This window comes from Oncorhynchus mykiss, chromosome 12 (assembly GCF_057628025.1).
Source record: "Oncorhynchus mykiss isolate SJ-2025 chromosome 12, ASM5762802v1, whole genome shotgun sequence".
Lineage (NCBI taxonomy): Eukaryota > Metazoa > Chordata > Actinopteri > Salmoniformes > Salmonidae > Oncorhynchus > Oncorhynchus mykiss.
Window position 1 is genome coordinate 12,076,740 of NC_143033.1, and position 22,681 is coordinate 12,099,420.

Below are 22,681 nucleotides of genomic sequence, written 5' to 3' on the forward strand. Positions count from 1 at the left end.
TTTCATCATTACCCTTTGTTACTGTGGCCAATCCCATCAAGGATCTGATTGGTCAATCACTGATCCATTCAAAGCTCTTTGTTTGTTGGCAAGATTAGGGACACTCACACCCAAACAAACAATGCTTTTAAACATACAGGGTTTCCAATTTATTTGACACGCAATTACATTACACGTGTTCTTTAATACAGTCATTATTATTCAACATGTCCTCACCTGGGATTTGAACTCCCAATTTCTTGGTTCTCAGCATTCTGATCCTTTTGCTACAACACCATGTCTGTGCCAGTTAGCAGTTAATTTGACTATTCTCTCATCATTGATTTGATTGACTTATTTCAACGATTTAAGGGCTTTCTGTACAGTTGTCTAATGTTGATGGGGCATATGAACCTGTTTTAATGTTACTCCTGAATCACTATGACCAGTAATGGTTGTTCTTGAGCGTACCTTTTAACAGAGCTGAAGTTACTGCAAAGTGCATTCCCCTTATTGTTTACACCTATCCAGTTGTTTCAGATCTACACAAGTGCTTATGGAGGGGGGGTTAGGGTTCACGTCTGGACACTGGCCTAATAAGCACATGCCCTAGGGATATCTCTTATTGCAACAGTGGTTTTTGGGTGTTCGTCGCTGGTGACCTGAGTTTGAGTCACGTTATTTTCTCACATTCTTAGCAAAACATGTTAATGTCATTATTTGGCAACAGTTACAACACCCCTAAATTATATTTTAAAGGGGAGCTGCACCCGCTGATTTGGCCTCATTTTTTGGGCTTGCTCCTGAAGAAATTCTGGTGGCCATGACAGAAGCCAAACCTGAGTTGGGTTGGGGGTGTGGTTTGATGTGGGTGTTTCTTAGGTGTGTCCTTGCCACCACCAAGACACACTCATCTGTCAGAAACTTGCTCCCCCCCCCCTCCCCCTCTTACAGGGTAATAGAAGAATGCAATTGCTGAATTTATGTAGATATTCTAAACTGCACTTTGAAGTAGATTTCAGTTCTGTTGAAAGGCACACTCAAGAACAACTATTTTACTGATCATAGTGATTCAGTAACATTAAAACAAGGTAAAATGCCCCACCAACATTAGATCACTAAAATTGCTTGAATAAGTCAATGAAATCAATGATGAGAAAATAGTCATACTAATTGTTAATTGACACAGACATGGTGATGTAGCAAAAAATATTAGAATGCCATGAACCAAGAGGTTGTGAGTTCAAATCCAAGGTGAGGACATGCTGAATCGTAAGTACTTTTTTAAAACGAACATGCATAATGTAATCATGTATGTCAAAGTGTGTCAAATATGTAAGTTGAAAACAGCGTATGTTAAAAACACTGCGTATGTGTGTCTTTAAACTTGACAACAGACAAAGAGCTGTGAATGGATCAGATCAGTAGTTCACCAATCAGTGCCTTGATGGGCTCGGCAACAGTAGCAAGGCAGGATTTGTAATGAAACCATTTTTGGGGGGGGGGGGGGGGGGGGGGGGGGGGGGTACACTGATTTCTGATACACATAAATGTTCCTGCAACGTCCCCATGGAACGTGTCTAGAACATGAATATTTTACATTCTGAGAACATGACAACCATGTTCTGTGTGTGATTGGTGGGAAGTTGATGCAATATTCTCCTAACCCTCAGAAAACTGGACAAAGAAATGTTATTTTCAGTGTTCCAATGAAACGTGTCTAGAACATAAATATTGGATATTCTGTCAACCACGTTCTCTGTAAGTTCTGTCTGACATTGAGGGAATGTTCTACTATCTTTAACAACATACTAAATAGGTTCTCAGGATGTTTTTTTTTGTTAACATACATAGAATGTTCCCCTAACTAACGGAAAACTGAACACTCAAACATCCGGGAAACATTACGGTTAACATTATAAAAACGTTCTCTCTCCCTAGAATTGTCAGCTGGGAAGCCTGTCACTTTCCACTGTAAGGCCAGAGGATAGTCAGACGACTATCAATCACACAACTGAAGGAACACACCACCAACACCATACAAGAGTGTTTGCTTGCAGGGGCAGTGAGAAACACAAGATGGACCATACATTTGTAATCCAAATCTTGGATGTCATATGTTGTAGTGTAGCTAATGTCCTTTACTTTTGAAAAAAAAGCAACCACCTTAGATCAAGGTTGAATAAAGACATGGAGGATGTGTGTTCGGTATTGGTGTGTGTTCGGTATTGGTGCTGGTGAGGTATTGGTGTGTGTTCGGTATTGGTGTGTGTTCGGTATTGGTGTGGGTGAGGTATTGGTGTGGGTGAGGTATTGGTGTGTGTTCGGTATTGGTGTGTGTTCGGTATTGGTGTGGGTGAGGTATTGGTGTGTGTTCGGTATTGGTGTGAGTGTTCGGTATTGGTGTGTGTTCGGTATTGGTGTGTGTTCGGTATTGGTGTGTGTTCAATATTGGTGTGAGTGTTCAGTATTGGTGTGTGTTCGGTATTGGTGTGTGTTCGGTGTGTGTTCGGTATTGGTGTGTGTTCGGTATTGGTGTGTGTTCGGTATTGGTGTGGGTGAGGTATTGGTGTGTGTTCGGTATTGGTGTGTGTTCAGTATTGGTGTGTGTTTGGTATTGGTGTGAGTGTTCAGTATTGGTGTGTGTTCGGTATTGGTGTGTGTTCGGTATTGGTGTGTGTTCGGTATTGGTGTGGGTGAGGTATTGGTGTGTGTTCGGTATTGGTGTGAGTGTTCGGTATTAGTGTGGGTGAGGTATTGGTGTGTGTTCGGTGTGTGTTCGGTATTGGTGTGTGTTCGGTATTGGTGTGTGTTCGGTATTGGTGTGTGTTCGGTATTGGTGTGTGTTCGGTATTGGTGTGTGTTCGGTATTGGTGTGTGTTCTGTATTGGTGTGTGTTCGGTATTGGTGTGTGTTCGGTATTGGTGTGTGTTCGGTATTGGTGTGTGTTCGGTATTGGTGTGAGTGTTCGGTATTGGTGTGTGTTCGGTATTGGTGTGTGTTCGGTATTGATGTGTGTGGAGAAGGATGAACACAGGGTCTTTATCTGCGTCTGGCTGCACGGCTGGTCGCTGGTCGTTGGTGGGAAGTGTGTGTGTGTAAGTGTGTGTGTGTGTGTGTGTGAGGAGGAAGTGTGTGTGTGTGTAAGTGTGTGTGCACGTCCATACATGTGTGTCCGTGTATGTGCACTTTCATGCGTGTGTGTGTCTGCCTGCCGTGTGTGTGTGTGTGTGACTGAGGTCTCTTTGTTTGGTTTTGATGGACTCTGCTCGCCTTTGTTAGGGACGTGCCACTCTGTGGCTGTGCTGTGGACAGCTACCATTCCCTCTGAGGGAGAGGAGCCCCCAGCTGGCCAGCCCACCAGCACCGTCCTCTCCTCCCGTCCCGGCCAATAGCTGCCTCTCTCCTCTCCTCCTCCAGCCAGACAAGGAGGGACGCCCCATGCCCCCCGGTGGAAGACACCTGTACATGCACCCCTTTCTACCGTGATGATGAAATACCAAGTGGTGGGGGTGATAGTGTGCCTCTCCAGTCTGAGGGTGCATCTGAAGCACTTTATTCCCTAAATAGTGCACTGCTTTTGACCAGAGCTCCAGGGAATGCACTCTGCTGACTGTCTGTTACAGTTGGTTGGGATTTAAATGAGAATCATTCCGTGTGGATTTCCAACTGACATCAGAGGGCAAATCGGTCCAGGTGGAAGGGATTAAAACACATTAGAATCTCCCTGCAACCAGCATTCTGTTGGTATGGTAACTAGCGTGCCCATTTGTCAAGCAACAGCGCTGTTGTGTATGCCTGGTGCTTTGGGATGTGATGTCATCATGGGTTGTGATATTGTCTTAAATGGAATTTCCAGCATTTGAATAATAGAGTGTTCATGGTTGACTTTAACTGGTTAAAGTCAGAGTCCTCTGGGCACTGGTCAAAAGCAGGGGCCATTTGGAACACAGACCCTCTATTTAACTGAGCAGCCATTCCAGCCTAATCTCTTCTCTCCTTTCCATTTGACACAGAGAGACAACCAGACAGTCCCAATGCATAGCATGCCATGCCCTTGGCTTATTCTGGGACCCCTGCCCAGGCCTGTCGGGCCATGCCACGGTCGTTGTGTACCGGGGGGGGGGGGGGGGCTAGGCTGGGAGCAGAGCTGTTCCTCACCTGCATTATTCTATAGTGTAGAGAGAGAGCGAGAGAGAGAGAGAATCCCTGCCTGTAAATGTTACTTTAAACTTCCCAGGGCTCAGAGTTCACCCTGAGACTCAGTACACACACAATAGGTAGATGGTACTCTAATTAACATGCGGAGGTGGTGGCACCTCTGTGGACTTTGATCATTACAGATGGACAGATATCTTCTACAACACTCATTTACTTCTAGTCTTTGAGCACTACCTCTGTTCTTAATTTGTATTCCTGTGGGACTCTTTTCCAAACTCTCTAAGGGTAATCTTGTGAATTTGAAGGGATTTCAGGATTTTATTTTCCTACGCTGCTTAAAGTGGATGAAGTATCAATCACATTCTGATGCTACAATGATGCAATGTTTCACTCTTTTTTCATCTTAAAGGAAGAAAGGTTACGTCTGTGAGCTCCCGTTGGTTTCTGTTCTAAATCAGAGACAACATTAGGGCAATTACAAGCCATAGATAGAGACACAGATAAGGGCAGCACATTGCACAAAATTACATAATTCAAAGAATTGCACCTCTCTTCCAATTAAATGTAAAGCAGACTGAGATATTGATGTATTTCTTCAGCTAAATCTGACCTTTCCTTTGCCTTGTTAAATGTGTCTTGCCCTGGACATGACCACAGCTAACAATAACAACAGCTATAGAACCTTGCCAATGATCAGAATATCATGGAGGAAATACGTGAATATTTTCAAATTCATTCATAACAAACTGACTCCACAGAGCATGTAGGCTGTGTATCTGAAAATATGATTCATTTAACTAGGCAAGACAGTTAATCATTTGTTCTTATTTACATTGACGGCCTACCCCGGCCAAAGCCAAACGACGCTTGGCCAATTGTGCGCCACCCTATGGGACTCTGAATCACAGCCAGATGTGATACAGTCTGGATTTGAACCAGGGACTGTAGTGACACCTCTTGCACTGAGATGCAGTACCTTAGACCACTGCTCCACTCGGGAGATACATTACTTGTATGAACTAAAAGTTGATTAACTAAAAAGGTTATAAACTAAAAGGTTTATCACACAGATGTTTACAAATGTCCAAGTTTTTGTATTTCGGTTGTGATAAGAACGACAACAAGTCAGATTAAAGTGCATGTGAACATTTACTTTTCAATAGAATTTAAAGTATTCACAAAAGAGGCAGTGTTTGCAGCAAAGTGCAGCAAAAAGCATTCCATTTAGAAATTCCTGCAATCAAGTGCATTTTCTTAAGCATAAATATAATAGAAGACCTGAGTAATAATTGTATAAATTGTCATGTAAAATCTTAAAACATTTCATAGTAGGAAATGTGCGGGTACATAAAACAGAATATATTATTATTAATATACAGATAAATAGTGGCTGATCAGCATCAGGGACACTATTTTTCACCAAAACTCCGTAGAAAACAGGATGCATCATCGCAGAATTATAAAGCTACATTACTGTATAATATATTAAAATCAGCACATATTCTATTGCTCATTCTAGAGTGAGACAGACAGACCCAATTCGCTTCCTACTCCTCCCGCTCGCCCATAACCGTTCCATATTTGAAGATCTGAAGGTTCTGGATAGGTATACGATGAACATAAGCAGTGTAGTGGTGAAGCTTCTACCATATTGCTTCCACCTTACAGATCTACAAACATCAAAGGGTTAGGACAAAAAAAGGCGTGGTAGCAAATTGGGACCTATCACAGGATGACAGTGCCACAGGACACAGAGAATAGATTGTCCTAGCCAGGATAAGAAGGGCCGTACAGAATATAAATATAATTTATAGAATGGACAGCCCCATTAAGTGCACCCATGGCTTTACCAGTGAAATTGCAGTGTGCTAAACAACTGTCCGTTCTATAGATTCTATTTCTATACAGTACAATGCAGTATAAGGGCTCTAGTCACTCTTCTTGCAGCTCTCTGTCTCAGTGCTCTCCGACTGCACTTTGGCGTTCTTTGGTGAGCCCTTTCCCCTGTTGTGTGCTGCAGTCTTGGACGAGGACCCTGGGGCCTTGGAGGTCTCAGGGACCGCTGCTCTGTTCAAACTCTCACCGGGGCCCTTCTTCACTACAGAGGTCTTGGTCTCAGAGGTGAAAGATGGCGATGGCCCGGCAAAGAACGTGCGGTGCACAACAGACTCGATGGGAGCGAAGGGCGAAGAGGAGGAGCCGGTCAGCATCATACTTGTCTGGGGGGGAAAAGGAATAGATGGAAGGATTTAAAGAGATGGAGAGACAGGATGGAGTGATGAGAATGACTACAACAGTGACTAATAAAGAAGTAGACAAGATTTATCCTATGATTTATCAGATTAAATGTAACTTCAATGAGTTGATGGGAGAACTCTAATCGAACAGTTGGGCGAGTTCTGAGAACCTGTGATTGGATTTGCAAGATGTCAAGAGCAGGAGACATCACTCATTGTGAGAGGATTGAGGAGGAATGATGCAACGAGAAGAAAATGATGCAAAATTCTCCTGCTAGAGGCAATACAAGACTAAAGTTGAGTCATAACTAAATATAAGTATAAGATAGGTCATTCAAATAACATGGACTGGATGTTGTGAGACAGTCAACATGGAGAAAGAATGTTTTTGGATTGCCATAAACTTTATGTATTGGGAGGATTCCCAGAACAAGATTGAAGCCATTTCTGGACTAAAAAGTAGTTGAGATTCTCCATTGAGCATGCTTTTTGGTCCAGGTGTAGGCTTTGTCTATCTTGATCCCAGATCTGATTGTGCCACAATGACCATAGGAGTTGGCTATATAGCACAAACAGATCTGGGACTACGCTTGATCTGGGTCCAGGAAACCGGTCCTATGTATTTGTAGAGACCCTGCCCTGTGAGTGTTAGGGTTGAGGGATAGGGCTAGGGTTAGGATCAGGTTAGTGACTGACTTTGTTGACAACAGTGAAGACGGTGTACAGCAGCATGAGGTGGTGCTTCTGGATGGCCAGGTACTGGGTCTGCTGCAGGGCGAACAGCACTGCTCCTATCAGGGTGATCTTAGTAGGGCTGCACACAGTCAGAGGTCAGTCAGGTCAGTAACTTCATCATTATGGCTATGAACAGATCTCTCTCTCTTTTTTCATTGATTTTATTTCACCTTTATTTAACCAGGTAGACCAGTTGAGAACAAGTTCTCATTTACAACTGTGGCCTGGCCAAGATAAAGCAAAGCAGTGCGACAAAAACAACACAGAGTTACACATGGGATAAACAAACCTACAGTCAATAACACAATAGACAAATCTGTATACAGTGTGTGCAAAATAAACAAGGAGGTAAGGCAATAAATAGGCCAATAGTGGCAAAGTAATTACAATTTAGCAGTTTACACTGGAGTGACATATGTGCAGACGACGATGTGCAAGTAGAAATAGTGGTGTGCAAAAGAGCAGAAAAACAAAAACAAATATGGGGATGAGGTAGGTAGTTGGTTGGATGGGCTATTTACAGATGGGCTGTACAGCTGCAGTGATCGGTTAGCTGCTCTGACAGCTGACGCTTAAAGTTAGTGAAGGAGAAATAAGTCTATATAAGTCAGCGATTTTTGCCATTCGTTCCAGTCATTGGCAGCAGAGAACTGGAAGGAAAGGCGGCCAAAGCAGGTGTTGGCTTTGGGGAAGACCAGTGAAATATACCTGATGGAGCGCGTGCTATGGGTGGGTTTTGCTATGGAGACCAGTGAGCTGAGATATTTACCTAGCAAAGACTTATAGATGACCTGGAGCCAGTGGGTTTGGTGACATATATGTAGCGAGGACCAGCCAACGAAAGCATACAGGTCGCAGTGGTGGGCAGTATATGGGGCTTTGGTGACAAAACGGATGGCACTGTGATAGACTGCATCCAATTTGCTGAGTAGAGTGTTGGAGGCTATTTTGTAAATGACATCGCCGAAGTCAAGGATCGGTAGGATAGTCAGTTTTACGAGGGTATGTTTAGCAGCATGAGTGAAGGAGGCTTTGTTGCGAAATAGGAAGCCGATTCTAGATTTAACTTTGGATTGGAGATGCTTCTCCAGGTTCATTTCTCTGTAGGTAATGGCTTTGTTATGGAAGGTTTGGGAATCGCTTCCTTTTAGGTGGTTGTAGAATTAAACGTCTCTTTTCTAGATTTTGATAATTAGCGGATGTCGGCCTAATTCTTTGCATGCATTCTTTGGTGGGTAACTGATTCAAGTATTTTTTACCAGATCCTAATTGGTATGTCAAATTTTATGTTCCTTTGAATGGCATAGAAGGCCCTTCTTGCCTTGTCTACTCAGCTCATTTACAGCTTTGTGGATGTTACCTGAGGCACTGATGTTTAGGCCAAGGTATATATAGTTGTTTGTGTGCTCTAGGGCAATGGTGTCTTACTGAGATTAACTGTCAGGCCCAGGTCTGACAGAAGATCTAGGTGTTGCAGTAGGCCCTCCTTGGTTGTGGACAAGGAGGGTCTCTCTCTCTCTCTCTCTCTCTCTCTCTCTCTCTCTCTCTCTCTCTCTCTCTCGAGAATAAAGACATGCATTATCATTCATCACAGCGGTTTTAGAGGTCAACGTCTACATACTCAGCCAGCCAGTAACCGATGTGTCACTCAGTGAATCTCCAATTACATAATTTGGTTTCTGTGTACAACATTACACAGACCTAGCCTGGTCTCAGATCAGTTTGTGCTGTAAAGCCTACATCAGAGGTATCAAACTCATTCCACCGGGGGGGTTGAGTGTCTGCAGGTTTTTCTTTTTTTCTTTCAATTAAGACCTAGACAACCAGGTAAGGGGGGTTCCTTAGTAATTAATTACCTTAATTTATCAATCAAGTACAAGGGTGGAGCGAAAACCCGCAGACACTCGACCCTCCATGGAATGAGTTTGACACGTCATTGTAGCAACAGTCATCAAAATTGTCAATTGGTCTTTTTAAACAATTGTAATAAACGCAACAGTTGGACAATGGATGAAGATACTCCAAACCTTCTAACAAATAATGAGTCGAGGGTTTTGTTTGAATTCAGATATTCAATTTATTGTCAAATGTATTATTTTATTTTTTTATCTTAGATTGCAGTCATATATACATTTTGTAATGTTATGAGGTATTTTGTGTTAAAATAAAGAAAATTATATGTGCTTCATTTGCATAAACACCCCGGTGTATTTGCATATTTGCATACATTAACGTAAAGGGGTGGGGCGTGGCTGAAACCACCAAAACCTTGCTCTATCTAGGGGCCTAGGCCTACATGCAATCACCTGTGCTGTATAGACTGCGTCATGAATTACTGTTGTTGTCACGTTCTGCTGCATAATTCAACAAGGTGTGTCAACAGCCGGATGCCCTCAGATTAAAAATCAACATGCTTGGCTCTAGATTACACCTATCAACATGTATACAGACTTTCCAATGTTTGCAAGATCAGACATAACATCACTACAATCTGAATGTTCATTTTCGGGAAGTAGCTTTCATTTCAAGGCATTTCATTGGTAATCATTTCAAGTATATTGAATTATTATTTTTTTCAAATCCACAAAAAATAACACCCATAAAAATAAAGTTATCTTTCTTCTCATGTAAGTGTTGAGATGATGCGTTAAATCCCGACTAAGCTTTATCGTTCTTATAGAGGCAACGGATTCCATTGAGTCCATTTCAGCCATTACTGGGATGTGTTTGACAGGTCATTACAAATCTTTACGTGGTCGTAAAGTTAACGGGGAAAAAAACGACAGAAGTATGAAAGAGTAGCAGGAGTAAAATGAATGCAATGAATCCAGCGAGATTTAAATGACAAGTGGATTTTGCACAGGAAATAGATGGCTGAAAAAAGACAGATCCTCAGGAGGGTGGGTCATGCACGTTGCTAGTCATTGTCATGCCGAACATAGGAGTTAGCTATAAACAACACAAACAGACGTGGGACCAGACTAACACAGACACTCAACACATTATTCTATCCTACTTCTAACTGATCCTACAGTACGAGGCCTCAGAGAGGAGGGGACATACTAACTGATCCTACAGTACGAGGCCTCAGAGAGGAGGGGACATACTAACTGATCCTACAATACGAGGCCTCAGAGAGGAGGGGACATACTAACTGATCCTATAGTTCAAGCCCTGGGAGAGCAGGGGAATTACTAACTGATCCTACAGTACGAGCTCTGGGAGAGGAGGAGACTTACTAGGTCATCTTGAGAAGCTCATTGGTTTCTGGCTTCCAGACTCCTCTGACCAGCTGTTCAAAATTACTGATCAGACCTCCTCCAGCACCTGAAGAGAAAGAGATACGAGCCTGCGTCATTGTCCTGGACTGGTAGAACATCTTTATAGACCCGTTTGTGCTGTCTGGCTCCTATGGTCTGTTTGGCATAAAAAGGAGTTTACTATAAAGCACAAACAGATCTGCAACCAGGCTAGTAGCTGAATAGCCTTAATGTCTAATAACAACTCAACAAAGTCAAATCAGAAAGCTCTATTTCTTTGTGATGTGTAAGGGCTGCTTGCTATTCAAAGCACAGGTCTGAACAGCGAAACTATAATCTTCAGGATCACAATTAGTGTCAATGCAACCTCATGTTATTTAGAAGCATTCGTACGGACCAAAAGGTCAGGAATAATAACCACAATAGTAATGAGTTTCATTTCCATTACATTCCTGAAACTTGTCTTGTTGATTACCAACAGCCCCCCCCCCCCCCCCAAAAAAATGGATTTATAACCAATTTATATTGAATGTGTGAGAGAGAGTTTATATATCTGCGTGTGTGTACTAGATCTGGCCATATCTTTCACATGCTTGTACACGCACAGTGCTACTGGTGATGTAGTGGTAAAAAATAACAATAGGTGGGTAAACTCTGACTGTTGGTCGCAGTGAAAGAGGTAACGCTGCCTATACTTTCAATGCATTTTCCTGCAAAACGTGGGTAAACTGTATATACTTGTGTTTACTCTGAACTACACCACTGTGTAGTGGTTCCCTAGCATAGTGCATGGTGGCCAGAGGTTCACAGAATCAAATCAAATTGTATTTGTCACTTGCGCAACAACAGGTATAGGTAGACAACAGATGTAGGTAGACCTTACAGTGAAATGCTTACTTACAAGCCCTTAATCTGTATGGTTCTGTGTATTGCATTCATAACGCATACACAAAAGTATATGGACACCTGCTTGTCGAACATCTCATTCCAAAATCATGTTGGGCGATTAGGTCTGGTCCGCAGTCGGCGTTACAATTCATCCCAAAAATGTTCGTGGGGTTGAGGTCAGGGCTCTGTGCAGGCCAGTCAAGTTCTTCACACCGATATTGACAAACCATTTCTGTATGGACTTCGCATTGTGCACTGGGGCATTATTATACTGAAACAGGAAAGGGCCTTCCCCAAACTGTTGGTAGCAAAGTTGGAAGCACAGAATCGCCTAGAATGTCATTGTATGCTTTAGAGTTAAGATTTCCCTTCACTGGAACTAAGGGACCTAGCTCGAACCATGAAAAACAGCCCCAGACCGTTATTCCTTCTCCACCAAACTTTACGGTTGACACTATACATTCGGGCAGGTTGTGCATCCCACCAAACTCAGATTCCTCCGTCGAACTGCCTGATGGTGAAGCGTGATTCATCACATCTCCAGAGTCCAATGGCAGCTAGCGTTACACCACTCCAGCCGACACTTGGCATTGCGCATGGTGAACAAAGGGTTGTGTGCAGCTGCTCGGCCATGGAAACCCATTTCATGAAGCTACCGACGAACAGCTCTTGTGCTGACGTTGCTTCCAGAGGCAGTTTGGAACTCGATAGTGAGTGATGCAACCAAGGACAGACAATTTTTATTCGCTACGCACTTCAGCACTCTGTGGTCTCATTCTGTGAGCTCGTGTGGCCTACCACTTAGAGGCTGAGCCGTTGCTGCTCCTAGACGTTTCCACTTCACAATAACAGCACTTACAGTTGACCGGGGCAGATCTAACAAGGCAGAAATTTGACGAACGGTGCCACATTGAAAGTCACTGAAAGTCCATTCTACTGCCAATTTTTGTCTATAAAGATTCCATGACTGTGTGCTCGATTTTATTCACCTGTCAGCAACGGGTGTGGCTGAAATAGCCTAATCCAATAACTTGAATGGGTGTCCACATACTTTTGGCCATGTCATGTACTTGTCAGTAGACAATAAACAAAGATACTTACCTTAAAAACAAATTATACTATACCATGAAGAGAGACTTGTCTGTGTATATATATATATATATATATATATATATATATATATATATATATATATATATACACACAGACAAGTCTCTCTTCATGGTATAGTATAATGCAGTATTCGGCCCCCTTGAACTTTGCGACCTTTTGCCACATTTCAGGCTTCAAACATAAAGATATAAAACTGTATTTTTTTGTGAAGAAACAACAACAAGTGGGACACAATCATGAAGTGGAACGATATTTCAAACTTTTTTAACAAATCAAAAACTGAAAAATTGGGCGTGCAAAATTATTCAGCCCCCTTAAGTTAATACTTTGTAGCGCCACCTTTTGCTGCGATTACAGCTGTAAGTCGCTTGGGGTATGTCTCTATCAGTTTTGCACATCGAGAGACTGAAATGTTTTCCCATTCCTCCTTGCAAAACAGCTCGAGCTCAGTGAGGTTGGATGGAGAGCATTTGTGAACAGCAGTTTTCAGTTCTTTCCACAGATTCTCGATTGGATTCAGGTCTGGACTTTGACTTGGCCATTCTAACACCTGGATATGTTTATTTTTGAACCCTTCCATTGTAGATTTTGCTTTATGTTTTGGATCATTGTCTTGTTGGAAGACAAATCTCCATCCCAGTCTCAGGTCTTTTGCAGACTCCATCAGGTTTTCTTCCAGAATGGTCCTGTATTTGGCTCCATCCATCCATCTTCCCATCAATTTTAACCATCTTCCCTGTCCCTCCTGAGGAAAAGCAGGCCCAAACCATGATGCTGCCACCACCATGTTTGACAGTGGGGATGGTGTGTTCAGCTGTGTTGCTTTTACGCCAAACATAACGTTTTGCATTGTTGCCAAAAAGTTCCAATTTTGGTTTCATCTGACCAGAGCACCTTCTTCCACATGTTTGGTGTGTCTCCCAGGTGGCTTGTGGCAAACTTTAAACGACACTTTTTATGGATATCTTTAAGAAATGGCTTTCTTCTTGCCACTCTTCCATAAAGGCCAGATTTGTGCAATATACGACTGATTGATGTCCTATGGACAGAGTCTCCCACCTCAGCTGTAGATCTCTGCAGTTCATCCAGAGTGATCATGGGCCTCTTGGCTGCATCTCTGATCAGTCTTCTCCTTGTATGAGCTGAAAGTTTAGAGGGACGGCCAGGTCTTGGTAGATTTGCAGTGGTCTGATACTCCTTCCATTTCAATATTATCGCTTGCACAGTGCTCCTTGGGATGTTTAAAGCTTGGGAAATCTTTTTGTATCCAAATCCGGCTTTAAACTTCTTCACAACAGTATCTCGGACCTGCCTGGTGTGTTCCTTGTTCTTCATGATGCTCTGTGCGCTTTTAACGGACCTCTGAGACTATCACAGTGCAGGTGCATTTATACGGAGACTTGATTACACACAGGTGGATTGTATTTATCATCATTAGTCATTTAGGTCAACATTGGATCATTCAGAGATCCTCACTGAACTTCTGGAGAGAGTTTGCTGCACTGAAAGTAAAGGGGCTGAATAATTTTGCACGCCCAATTTTTCAGTTTTTGATTTGTTAAAAAAGTGGGAAATATCCAATAAATGTCGTTCCACTTCATGATTGTGTCCCACTTGTTGTTGATTCTTCACAAAAAAATACAGTTTTATATCTTTATGTTTGAAGCCTGAAATGTGGCAAAAGGTCGCAAAGTTCAAGGGGACCGAATACTTTCGCAAGGCACTGTATATATATGTACAGTATATATTAAAAAAGTGATATTCCTACCTTTAGCCCATCCTATAGCGATCATCACCAGCAGTCCATCCTTGTACTTGCTGTGTGCCTCAGCCACGCCCCCCAGGACTTTCCATGTGCGGGTCACCTCCTTCATGCCCGTCAGCACCAGACGCACAGGGAAGAGGGCAGTACAGGAGTACACCATGTCCTGAGGGCAGTAGAACACCAGGTACCTAGAATATAAGACACATAGACTTCATTCCCCCCCCCCAATGTTGTTATGAATATCACGATCAACAACAGAATAAACAAATTTTGAATTACATTCATTCTAATGACATTTCTCAACACCTAATGTCAAGCAAATTACACTCACTGGAGTATCTGACATAGGCTTTGAAAAATCTGGCTACCAGTCAATAGGCTACCAGCCAATAGGCTACCAGTCAATAGACTACATAGGCTACCAGTCAATAGACTACCAGTCAATAGGCTACCAGTCAACAGGCTACCAGTCAATAGGCTACCAGTGCGGCAAGTGGTGCTGGCTGCTGGTAAGCTTTCTTGACTTAATACATTTTTGCCAACACATGGCTAACCTTTGTTTACCAGCTAAACAGCTGCTCTTAATGAACATGCCTATAAACTTGAAAGGTAACTCCTATGTTAGAGTTTATCCTTCCTCTTCCAATTATGCTGAACAAAAATATAAACGCAACAGGTAAAGTGTTGGTACTATGTTTCATGAGCTGAAATAAAAATAATTCTGACAAAAAGCTTATTTCTCTCAAATGTATTTATTTAACTAGGCAAGTCAGTTAAGAACTAATTCTTATTTTCAATGACAGCCTAGGAACAGTGGGTTAACTGCCTTGTTCAGGGGCAGAACGACAGATTTTTGCCTTGGCAGCTCAGGGATTCAATCTAGTAACCTTTCGGTTATTGGCCCAATGCTCTAACCACTAGGCTACCTGTTTGTAATATAATCAATCCCCCTGACAGATATGGCATATCAAGAAGCTGATTAAACACCATGATCATTACACCGGTGCACCGTCTGCTGGGGATAATAAAAGGCCACTTTAAAATGTGCAGTTGTGTCACACAACACCACAGATGTCTCTAGTTGAGGGAGCGTGCGATTTGCATGCTGACTGCAGGAATGTCCACCAGAGCTGTTGCCAGAGAATTGAATGTTTATTTCTCTACCACGCCAGGACCTCCACATCCGGCTTCTTCACCTGCGGGACCCCTGCCCAATCATGTGAAATCCATAGATTAGGGCCTAATTAATGTATTTATATTGACTGATTTCCTTATATGAACTGTAACTCGGTAAAATCTTTGAAATTGTTGCATGTTGCGTTTATATTTTTGAGGATGTAAAAACAATGAAGTAATATCTACTGTCTCTATTTATTTGAAAATGTTGATGACTTCCCCTTGCCATTATCATTCCCCTGATGATAAGACAAGACATGTGACGAGCGTTTTTCTAACATATGATGTGACCCCCTTGGTCGCCGGGCGGGGGGGGTTGCCGGGCGGGGGTCGCCGGGCGGGGGGGTTGCCGGGCGGGTGGAGGTCGCCGGGCAAGAATATACAGTCAGGAAGTAGTAAACTGAATAAATACAATATTCACGTCCCACTGGAGAACAAATCGATCCTTGCAATGCCTGACAAATACTGCACAGTTGACAAAGTTATAAAAAAAAAAAAAGCAAACACTGATGATTCTGTTTTGGGTTTTCTATGATGTGCATTGCCTGGCTTGAGCTTGTGTGTTGATATGATACAGTGATTCATCGTCTCAGGCTGGAGCATGGCTAATGGCTGAATAACTGGCTTATTGTCCATTCCTCTGTGTGGTCATTTACCCGCTCATTTGTATATTCTGTCACACTAGCGCATAGTCACAATCATCCAATGTGGATGCTATCTAAATCAGAGGAGGTTGGTGGGAGGAGCTATAGGAGGACAGGCTTATTGTAATGGCTAGAATGGAATGGTTTCAAACACATCAAACAAATGGATGCCACATGTTTGACTTCATTCCATTAATTCCATTCCAGCCATTACAATGAGCCCGTCCTCAAATAGCTCCACCCACCAGCCTCCACTGATCAAAACATCCCTAATATGGCTACTACTTAGTTGTATTTTAGTAGGGATCCCCATTAGCTGCTCTCAAGGCAGAAGCCACTCTTCCATTATACTTATACAGTATAATGCAAAAGGTAAACAGAACCTGACAAACAAAGGTTCTTAAATATCCATATCTAATTTAAATATTACACAATCTATGTGTAAATTTAATATTGGATTGAGACAAAATAAACAAACAATCTAGTTCAACAGTCAGTAAGCTACTCTATAAAAAAATACTGGCAGAAACTCAAACAGGAAGTATCCACATGCTAAGGTCTGTTCAACGTTGGTCTGACCAATCGGAATGCATGCTTCAAGATGGTTTTGATCACGCGTACTGGGATATGTTCCGGGTTGCCTCTGAGAATAACATTGACGTATACACAGACACGGTGACTGAGTTTATCAGGAAGTGTATAGGGGATGTTGTTCCCACTGTGACTTTTTAAAACCTACCAAAATCAAGAAATGTGGATAGAGGTGATAGAGCAACGACCCTGGAATAAAAAACATAATGTGTAGGGTAGAGAGAGGGTTGGTTTTACAGGTTTACTCGCTCTGGATTGTCAGTACTACACGTGTTCTTGGCTGTTGTGCCGTGGTTGTGTCGGAATCGATTGTGAGTTGAACTTGAGTATGCCTTCCCATAAGGGAGACCCCGGGGTTGGCTTGCGGTCGGCTCTGGCACAGCCATGGCACGACACAACAGGATATAATGTGATGCCTAAGACAAATTCTGACTTGCAGTCATTAGCGGCTGTTTGAATCCATGTTCCTTTTCTTTGTCAGAATACAACAGGTTATAATGAGGACTACATGAAATATGTCTTGCATGTAAAGGACCTTTTTTCTTTTTAAAGGGACTGGTCTTGTGATATATTTAGGTTGTTTTCTCTTCTGTTTTTCATATATTTACTTTTTTTTTTATGAACAATTGCATCCAATGAACTGAGCAGCCTGGGCTGACATGCTTATAGCTTTGCTCGAACTTTCAAATATGAGCAGGCATGTATAAGATTGTGCTGTTATTATCTATATTGCTATGATCTATTATTGTTTTATTTTTTTTGTTACTATTTTTCCATGTTATTTGTTTAGTTCTCTTAGGCATTCTCATAGACAATTATGTTATTATGGGACTGCCCATATTTCCCTCTGGCCAATGCAAATTGGCGGCCAAGTGTATGCCTTAGGACGCAAAGGTGCATCATAAGTCAGGGAGATGATCTGATGGTCTTAGTGACAACAGACCTAGATATGGGGGGAGGTTTTAGTGGGTGGAATATTAGGACAATTGGATGTTTACCAAGTTGCAGCTACAGTATGCTTAACAGTGCACATTATTATGGTACAGCTATATGGACACTTAATCATCGTGGCGCTTTTTAATGGTAAGTTTACAAACATTGGTTGTGGTAAGTATAATTGACACTTGGGTATCGTTATGGTAAGTGGGGAAATAAGTATTGCAAGTTATAATTGTAATGGCTTAGCAGATCATAAAAAAAGAAGATCCATTTTTACATGGCATTCAGTATAATACTCATCACTAAAACAAAAGCAGTGTAGGTCAAAAGAGATGAGACTAATAAAGGAAATTGAGGAAGTAAAACCACAGGTAGATGGAAATGGAAACTGTACTATAGAGGCACAAGATAGGTTAGAGGAAAAACTCAAAGAAACTCAGGGACTTATTCAACAACCATCAAGTGTAATGTATTCCAAAAATAAAGTGAATTGGATGGAAAATGGGGAAAAAAATTCACAACATTTTCCTTGAATCTTCAACACGGAAATTCTACCAAAAATAATTTACAGAAACGTTACAAAATGATGGAGTTATCCATGATTCACCAAATTATATTTTGAAAGAGGAAGCTAAATATTTTAAACATATGTTTTCTTTTCAGTCTCCTCCATCTCCACTGATTGATGTTAACTGTAAGGATGTATTTCCTCATAATAATAATAATAATAATAATGTAAAAATTAACACATTTACAGAAAGACTGGTGTGAAGGTCAACTTACAGATGAGGAACTTTGAGGCAATCAAATATTTTCAGTCTGGAAAAACACCAGGGCTTGACGGTATACCAGTAGAGGCACAGTTGAAGTCAGAAGTTTACATAAACATAGGTTAGAGTCATTAAAACTCGTTTTTCAACCACTACACAAATTTCTGTTAACAAACTATAGTTTTGGCAAGTCGGTTAGGACATCTACTTTGTGCACGACACAAATCATTTTTCCAACAATTGTTTACAGACAGATTTTATTCACTTATAATTCACTGTATCACAATTCCAGTGGGTCAGAAGTTTACATACACTATGTTTACTGTGCCATTAAACAGCTTGAAAAATTCCAGAAAAGGATGTCATGGCTTTAGAAGCTTCTGATAGGCTAATTGACATCATTTGAGTCAATTTGAGGTGTACCTGTGGATGTATTTCAAGGCCAATCTTCAAACTCAAAGCCTCTTTGCTTGACATCATGGGGAAATCAAAAGAAATCAGCCAAGACCTCAGAAAAGGCTACCCACAACATTTGACCCAAGTTAAACAATTTAAAGGCAATGCTACCAAATACTAATTGAGTGTATGTAAACTTCTGACACACTGAGAATGTGAAAACTGAAATAAAACTTAAATAAATCATTCTCTCTACTATTATTCTGACATTTCACATTCTTAAAATAAAGTGGTGATCCTAACTGACCAAAGACAGGGAATTTTTACTAGGATTATATGTAAGGAATTGTGAAAAACTGAGTTTAAATGTATTTGGCCAAGGTGTAACGTAAACTTCCAACTTCAACTCTATGTAAATGTGATATTTCAGTTTATTTAAAAAAATGTATTAGCAAAACCTTTTGGTTTGTCATTATGGGGTAATGTGTGTAGATTGATGAGGTGGGGGGGGGGGGAATTGTTTTAATCAATTTTAGAACAAGACTGGAACCTAACAAAATGTGGGAAAAGTAAGGGGGGCTGAATATTTTCCAAAGACACTTTATATACTGAACTCTAGTCAATGCCATCCCATTCAACTATTGCTCTATATATACTATTCTATCCTACTTATTCTACAGATATACCTACTCATTCAAAGGTCTTTCTTTAGTTTTACTACTTTATACATTGTAGAATAATATTGAAGACATCAAAACTATGAAATAACACATATGGAGTCATATAGGAACCAAAAAAAGTGTTAAACAAATCTAAATATATTTTATATTTGAGATTCTTAACATAACCACCATTTGCCTTGATGACAGCTTTGCACACTCTTGGTATTCTCTCAACCAGCTTCACCTGCAATGCTTTTTCAAACAGTCTTGAAGGAGTTCCCACATATGTTGAGCACTTGTTGGCTGCTTTTCCTTCACTCTGCAGTCCGACTCATCCCAAACCATCTCAATTGGGTTGAGGTCAGGTGATTGTGGAGACCAGGTCATCTGATGCAGCACTCATCACTCTCCTTCGTGGTCAAATAGCCCTTACACAGCCTGGAGGTGTGTTGGGCCATTGTCCTGTTGAAAAACAAATGATAGTCCCACTAAGCCCAAACCAGATGGGATAGCGTATCGCTGCAGAATTCTGTGGTAGCCATGCTGGTTATACAGTGTCACCAGCAAAGCACCCCCAGACCATAACACCATCTCATCCATGCTTTACGGTGGGAAATACACATGCAGAGATCCTCCGTTCACCCGCACCGCGTCTCACAAAGACACGGCGGTTGGAACCAAAAATCTCCAATTTGGACTCCTGACCAAAGGACATATTTCTCCCGGTCTAATGTCCAATGCTCATGTTTCTTGGCCCAAGCAAGTCTCTTCTTCTTATTAGTGTCCTTAAGTCATTGTTTCTTTGCAGCAATTTGACCATGAAAGCCTGATTCACACAGTCTCCTCTGAACAGTTGATGTTGAGATCTGTCTATTACTTGAACTCAGTGAAGCATTTATCTGGGCTGCAATTTCTGAGGCTGGTAACTCTAATGAACTTATCCTCTGCAGCAGAGGTAACTGGGTCTTCCTTTCCTGTGGCAGTCCTCATGAGAGTCAGTTTAATCATAGTGCTTGATAGTTTTTGTGACTGCACTTGAAGAAACTTTCAAAGTTCTTGAAATTTTCCGGATTGACTGACCTTCATGTCTTAATGTAATAAATGGACTGTTGTTTCTCTTTGCTTATTTGAGCTGTTCTTGCCATAATATGAATTTGGTCTTTTACCAAATAGGGCTATGTTCTGTGTACCTTGTCACAACACAACTGATTTGCTCAAACGCATTAAGAAAGAAAGAAATTACACAAATTAACTTTTAAGAAGGCTAAAAGAAATGCATTCCAGGTGACAACCTCATGAAGCTGGCTGAGAGAACGCCAAGAGTGTGCAAAGCTGTCATAAAGGCAAACGGTGGCTATTTGAAGAATCTCAAATATAAAATATACTTTGATTTGTTTAACACTTTGTTTACTATATGATTACATGTGTTATTTCACAGTTTTGATGTCTTCACTATTATTCTACAATGGTAAAAAAAAAAAGTAAAATAAAGAAAAAACCTTTAATGAGTAGGTGTTCTAAAACTTTTGACCAGTAGTGTATACTAAATATTCTACCCACATACTGTTCATAATCCTTTATATATATATATATATATATATATATATACATATTTATTTATTTATTTTCTGGACCCCCGACATTGGTCATCCTAATATTTATATATTTCTTAATTCCATTCTTTTACTTTTAGATCTGTGTGTATTGTTGTGAATTGTTAGATATTACTGCCCTGCTGGAGCTAGGAACACAAGCATTTCACTACACCTACAATAACATTTGCTAAACATGTGTATGTGACCATTAGCTTTGGATTTGAAATTCATGTTGGCATTCAGCCCAGCAGAGGGCACTAAAACGCTATGGTATTGAAGAGGAAGCATGGTGGATGTTTTTTAATCAAGGAGCTCAATGGATCCTCTATTTTTCAGTCACACACCAGTTGCTCTGATACATCCACCCATCCCCCAATATTTTTTTTCCAAAAATAGCATTTCTCTATCAGCTGTTTACTGCTGTGCTATAGTGTATCCGGAATGTGGGAGCCTCATCACTGGTGTAAGGGTGGCAGGTAACCTAGTGGTTAGAGCATTGGGCCAGTAACCGAAAGGTAAAAATCTGTCATTCTGCCCCCTGAACAAGGCAGTTAACCCACTGTTCCTGGGCCGTCATTGTAAATAAGAATTTGTTGTTAACTGACTTGCCATAAAAAGTACTTAAGTAAAAGTACTACTTATGTAGTTTTTTGGGGGTATCTGTACTTTAATATTTATATTTTTTCCAACTTTTACTTTACTACATTTCATAAAGAAATAAGGTACTTTTTACTCCACACATTTTTCCTGACACCCAAATGTAAAATGTATATTTTGATAGGAACATGGTCCAATTCACGCATTTATGAATAGAACATCCATCCCTGGTCATCCTCTGCCTCTGATCTGGTGCTCACATAACACAAATGCTTTGTTTGTAACTTAGAGTGTTGGAGTGTGCCCCTGGCTATCTGTACAAAAAATAATAATAACATTTAATTGTGCCGTCTGGTTTGCTTAATGAAAGGCATTTTGATACTTAAGTATATTTAAAACCAAATGCTTTCAGACTTTTACTCAAGGAGTATTTTACTGGGTGACTTTCACTTTTACTTGAGTCATTTTCTATCTTTACTTTTATTCAAGTATGACAATTGAGTACTTTTTCCACCACTGAGCCTCATAGGGAATCTACTGGTTTTCAGGGTCCACAGACAGTATTCTACTGGTCAAATATCTTTACCATATGTTATCCTGTGAACTCTCCCTCTCTTCTTCCCCACTCCTCCCTCCCTCCTCTCTCTCTCTCCCTCCCCCCTCCTCTCACCAGATGACAGAGGCCATGAGGACGTTAGTGCTGTTGGACAGAAGGGCTATCGGGACCTCAGCCTCTTTCTCTCCCAGTCTTCCTCTCTCCCCCTCCTTCAACCCCTCCCCCTCTCTCTCTCCCTCCCTCCCTCCCTCCCCCTCTCTCTCTCTCTCCTCTCCACTCCACTCACCAGATCACTGAGGCCATGAGGACGTTGATGCTGTTGGACAGAGGGGCTATGGGGGCCTCAGCCATCATGAGGCCAGAGAGAATTCCCCCTCCGAAGCAGTAGAGCATAGAACTGAACCAGCAGGCAAACGGGCTCCTCCTCGCCACCTCCAGGGCTCCTGTAACCCAGTCACCAGCAGAGGTTAGTGTAGTTCATCTAAAACTAAAGTCAAATAACAAAAAAAGTACAACATAACATCAAACACCATGTGAAGGATGATGAGAAACACTGGAGGTGCTCTGACCGTAATCTATTAGCAGAGACTTCCATCATCATTCTCCTAATCATCATC

General features: G+C 41.4%; 1 protein-coding gene across 8 annotated transcripts in view; it reads right to left on the bottom strand.

Annotated features, from left to right (window-relative positions):
• Positions 1-5,270: 5,270 nt before the first annotated feature.
• LOC110536959 (trimeric intracellular cation channel type B) overlaps positions 5,271-22,681 on the bottom strand; it is a 31,713-nt gene continuing 14,302 nt past the window's right edge. For 2 of the 8 annotated variants that reach the window (XM_021622643.3, XM_090191747.1), the window contains 5 exons: positions 22,351-22,507; positions 14,142-14,326; positions 10,352-10,439; positions 7,074-7,191; positions 5,271-6,359 (listed from right to left, as the gene is read on the bottom strand). In XM_021622643.3, the coding sequence (XP_021478318.3) occupies positions 6,069-6,359; positions 7,074-7,191; positions 10,352-10,439; positions 14,142-14,326; positions 22,351-22,507 (839 nt within the window). In that variant the 3' untranslated portion in view covers positions 5,271-6,068. Of the gene's footprint in view, positions 6,360-7,073; positions 7,192-10,351; positions 10,440-14,141; positions 14,348-22,350; positions 22,508-22,681 lie in introns of all 8 variants that reach the window. The other 6 variants (XM_021622642.3, XM_090191746.1, XM_090191750.1 and 3 more) reach the window with 5 other exon arrangements.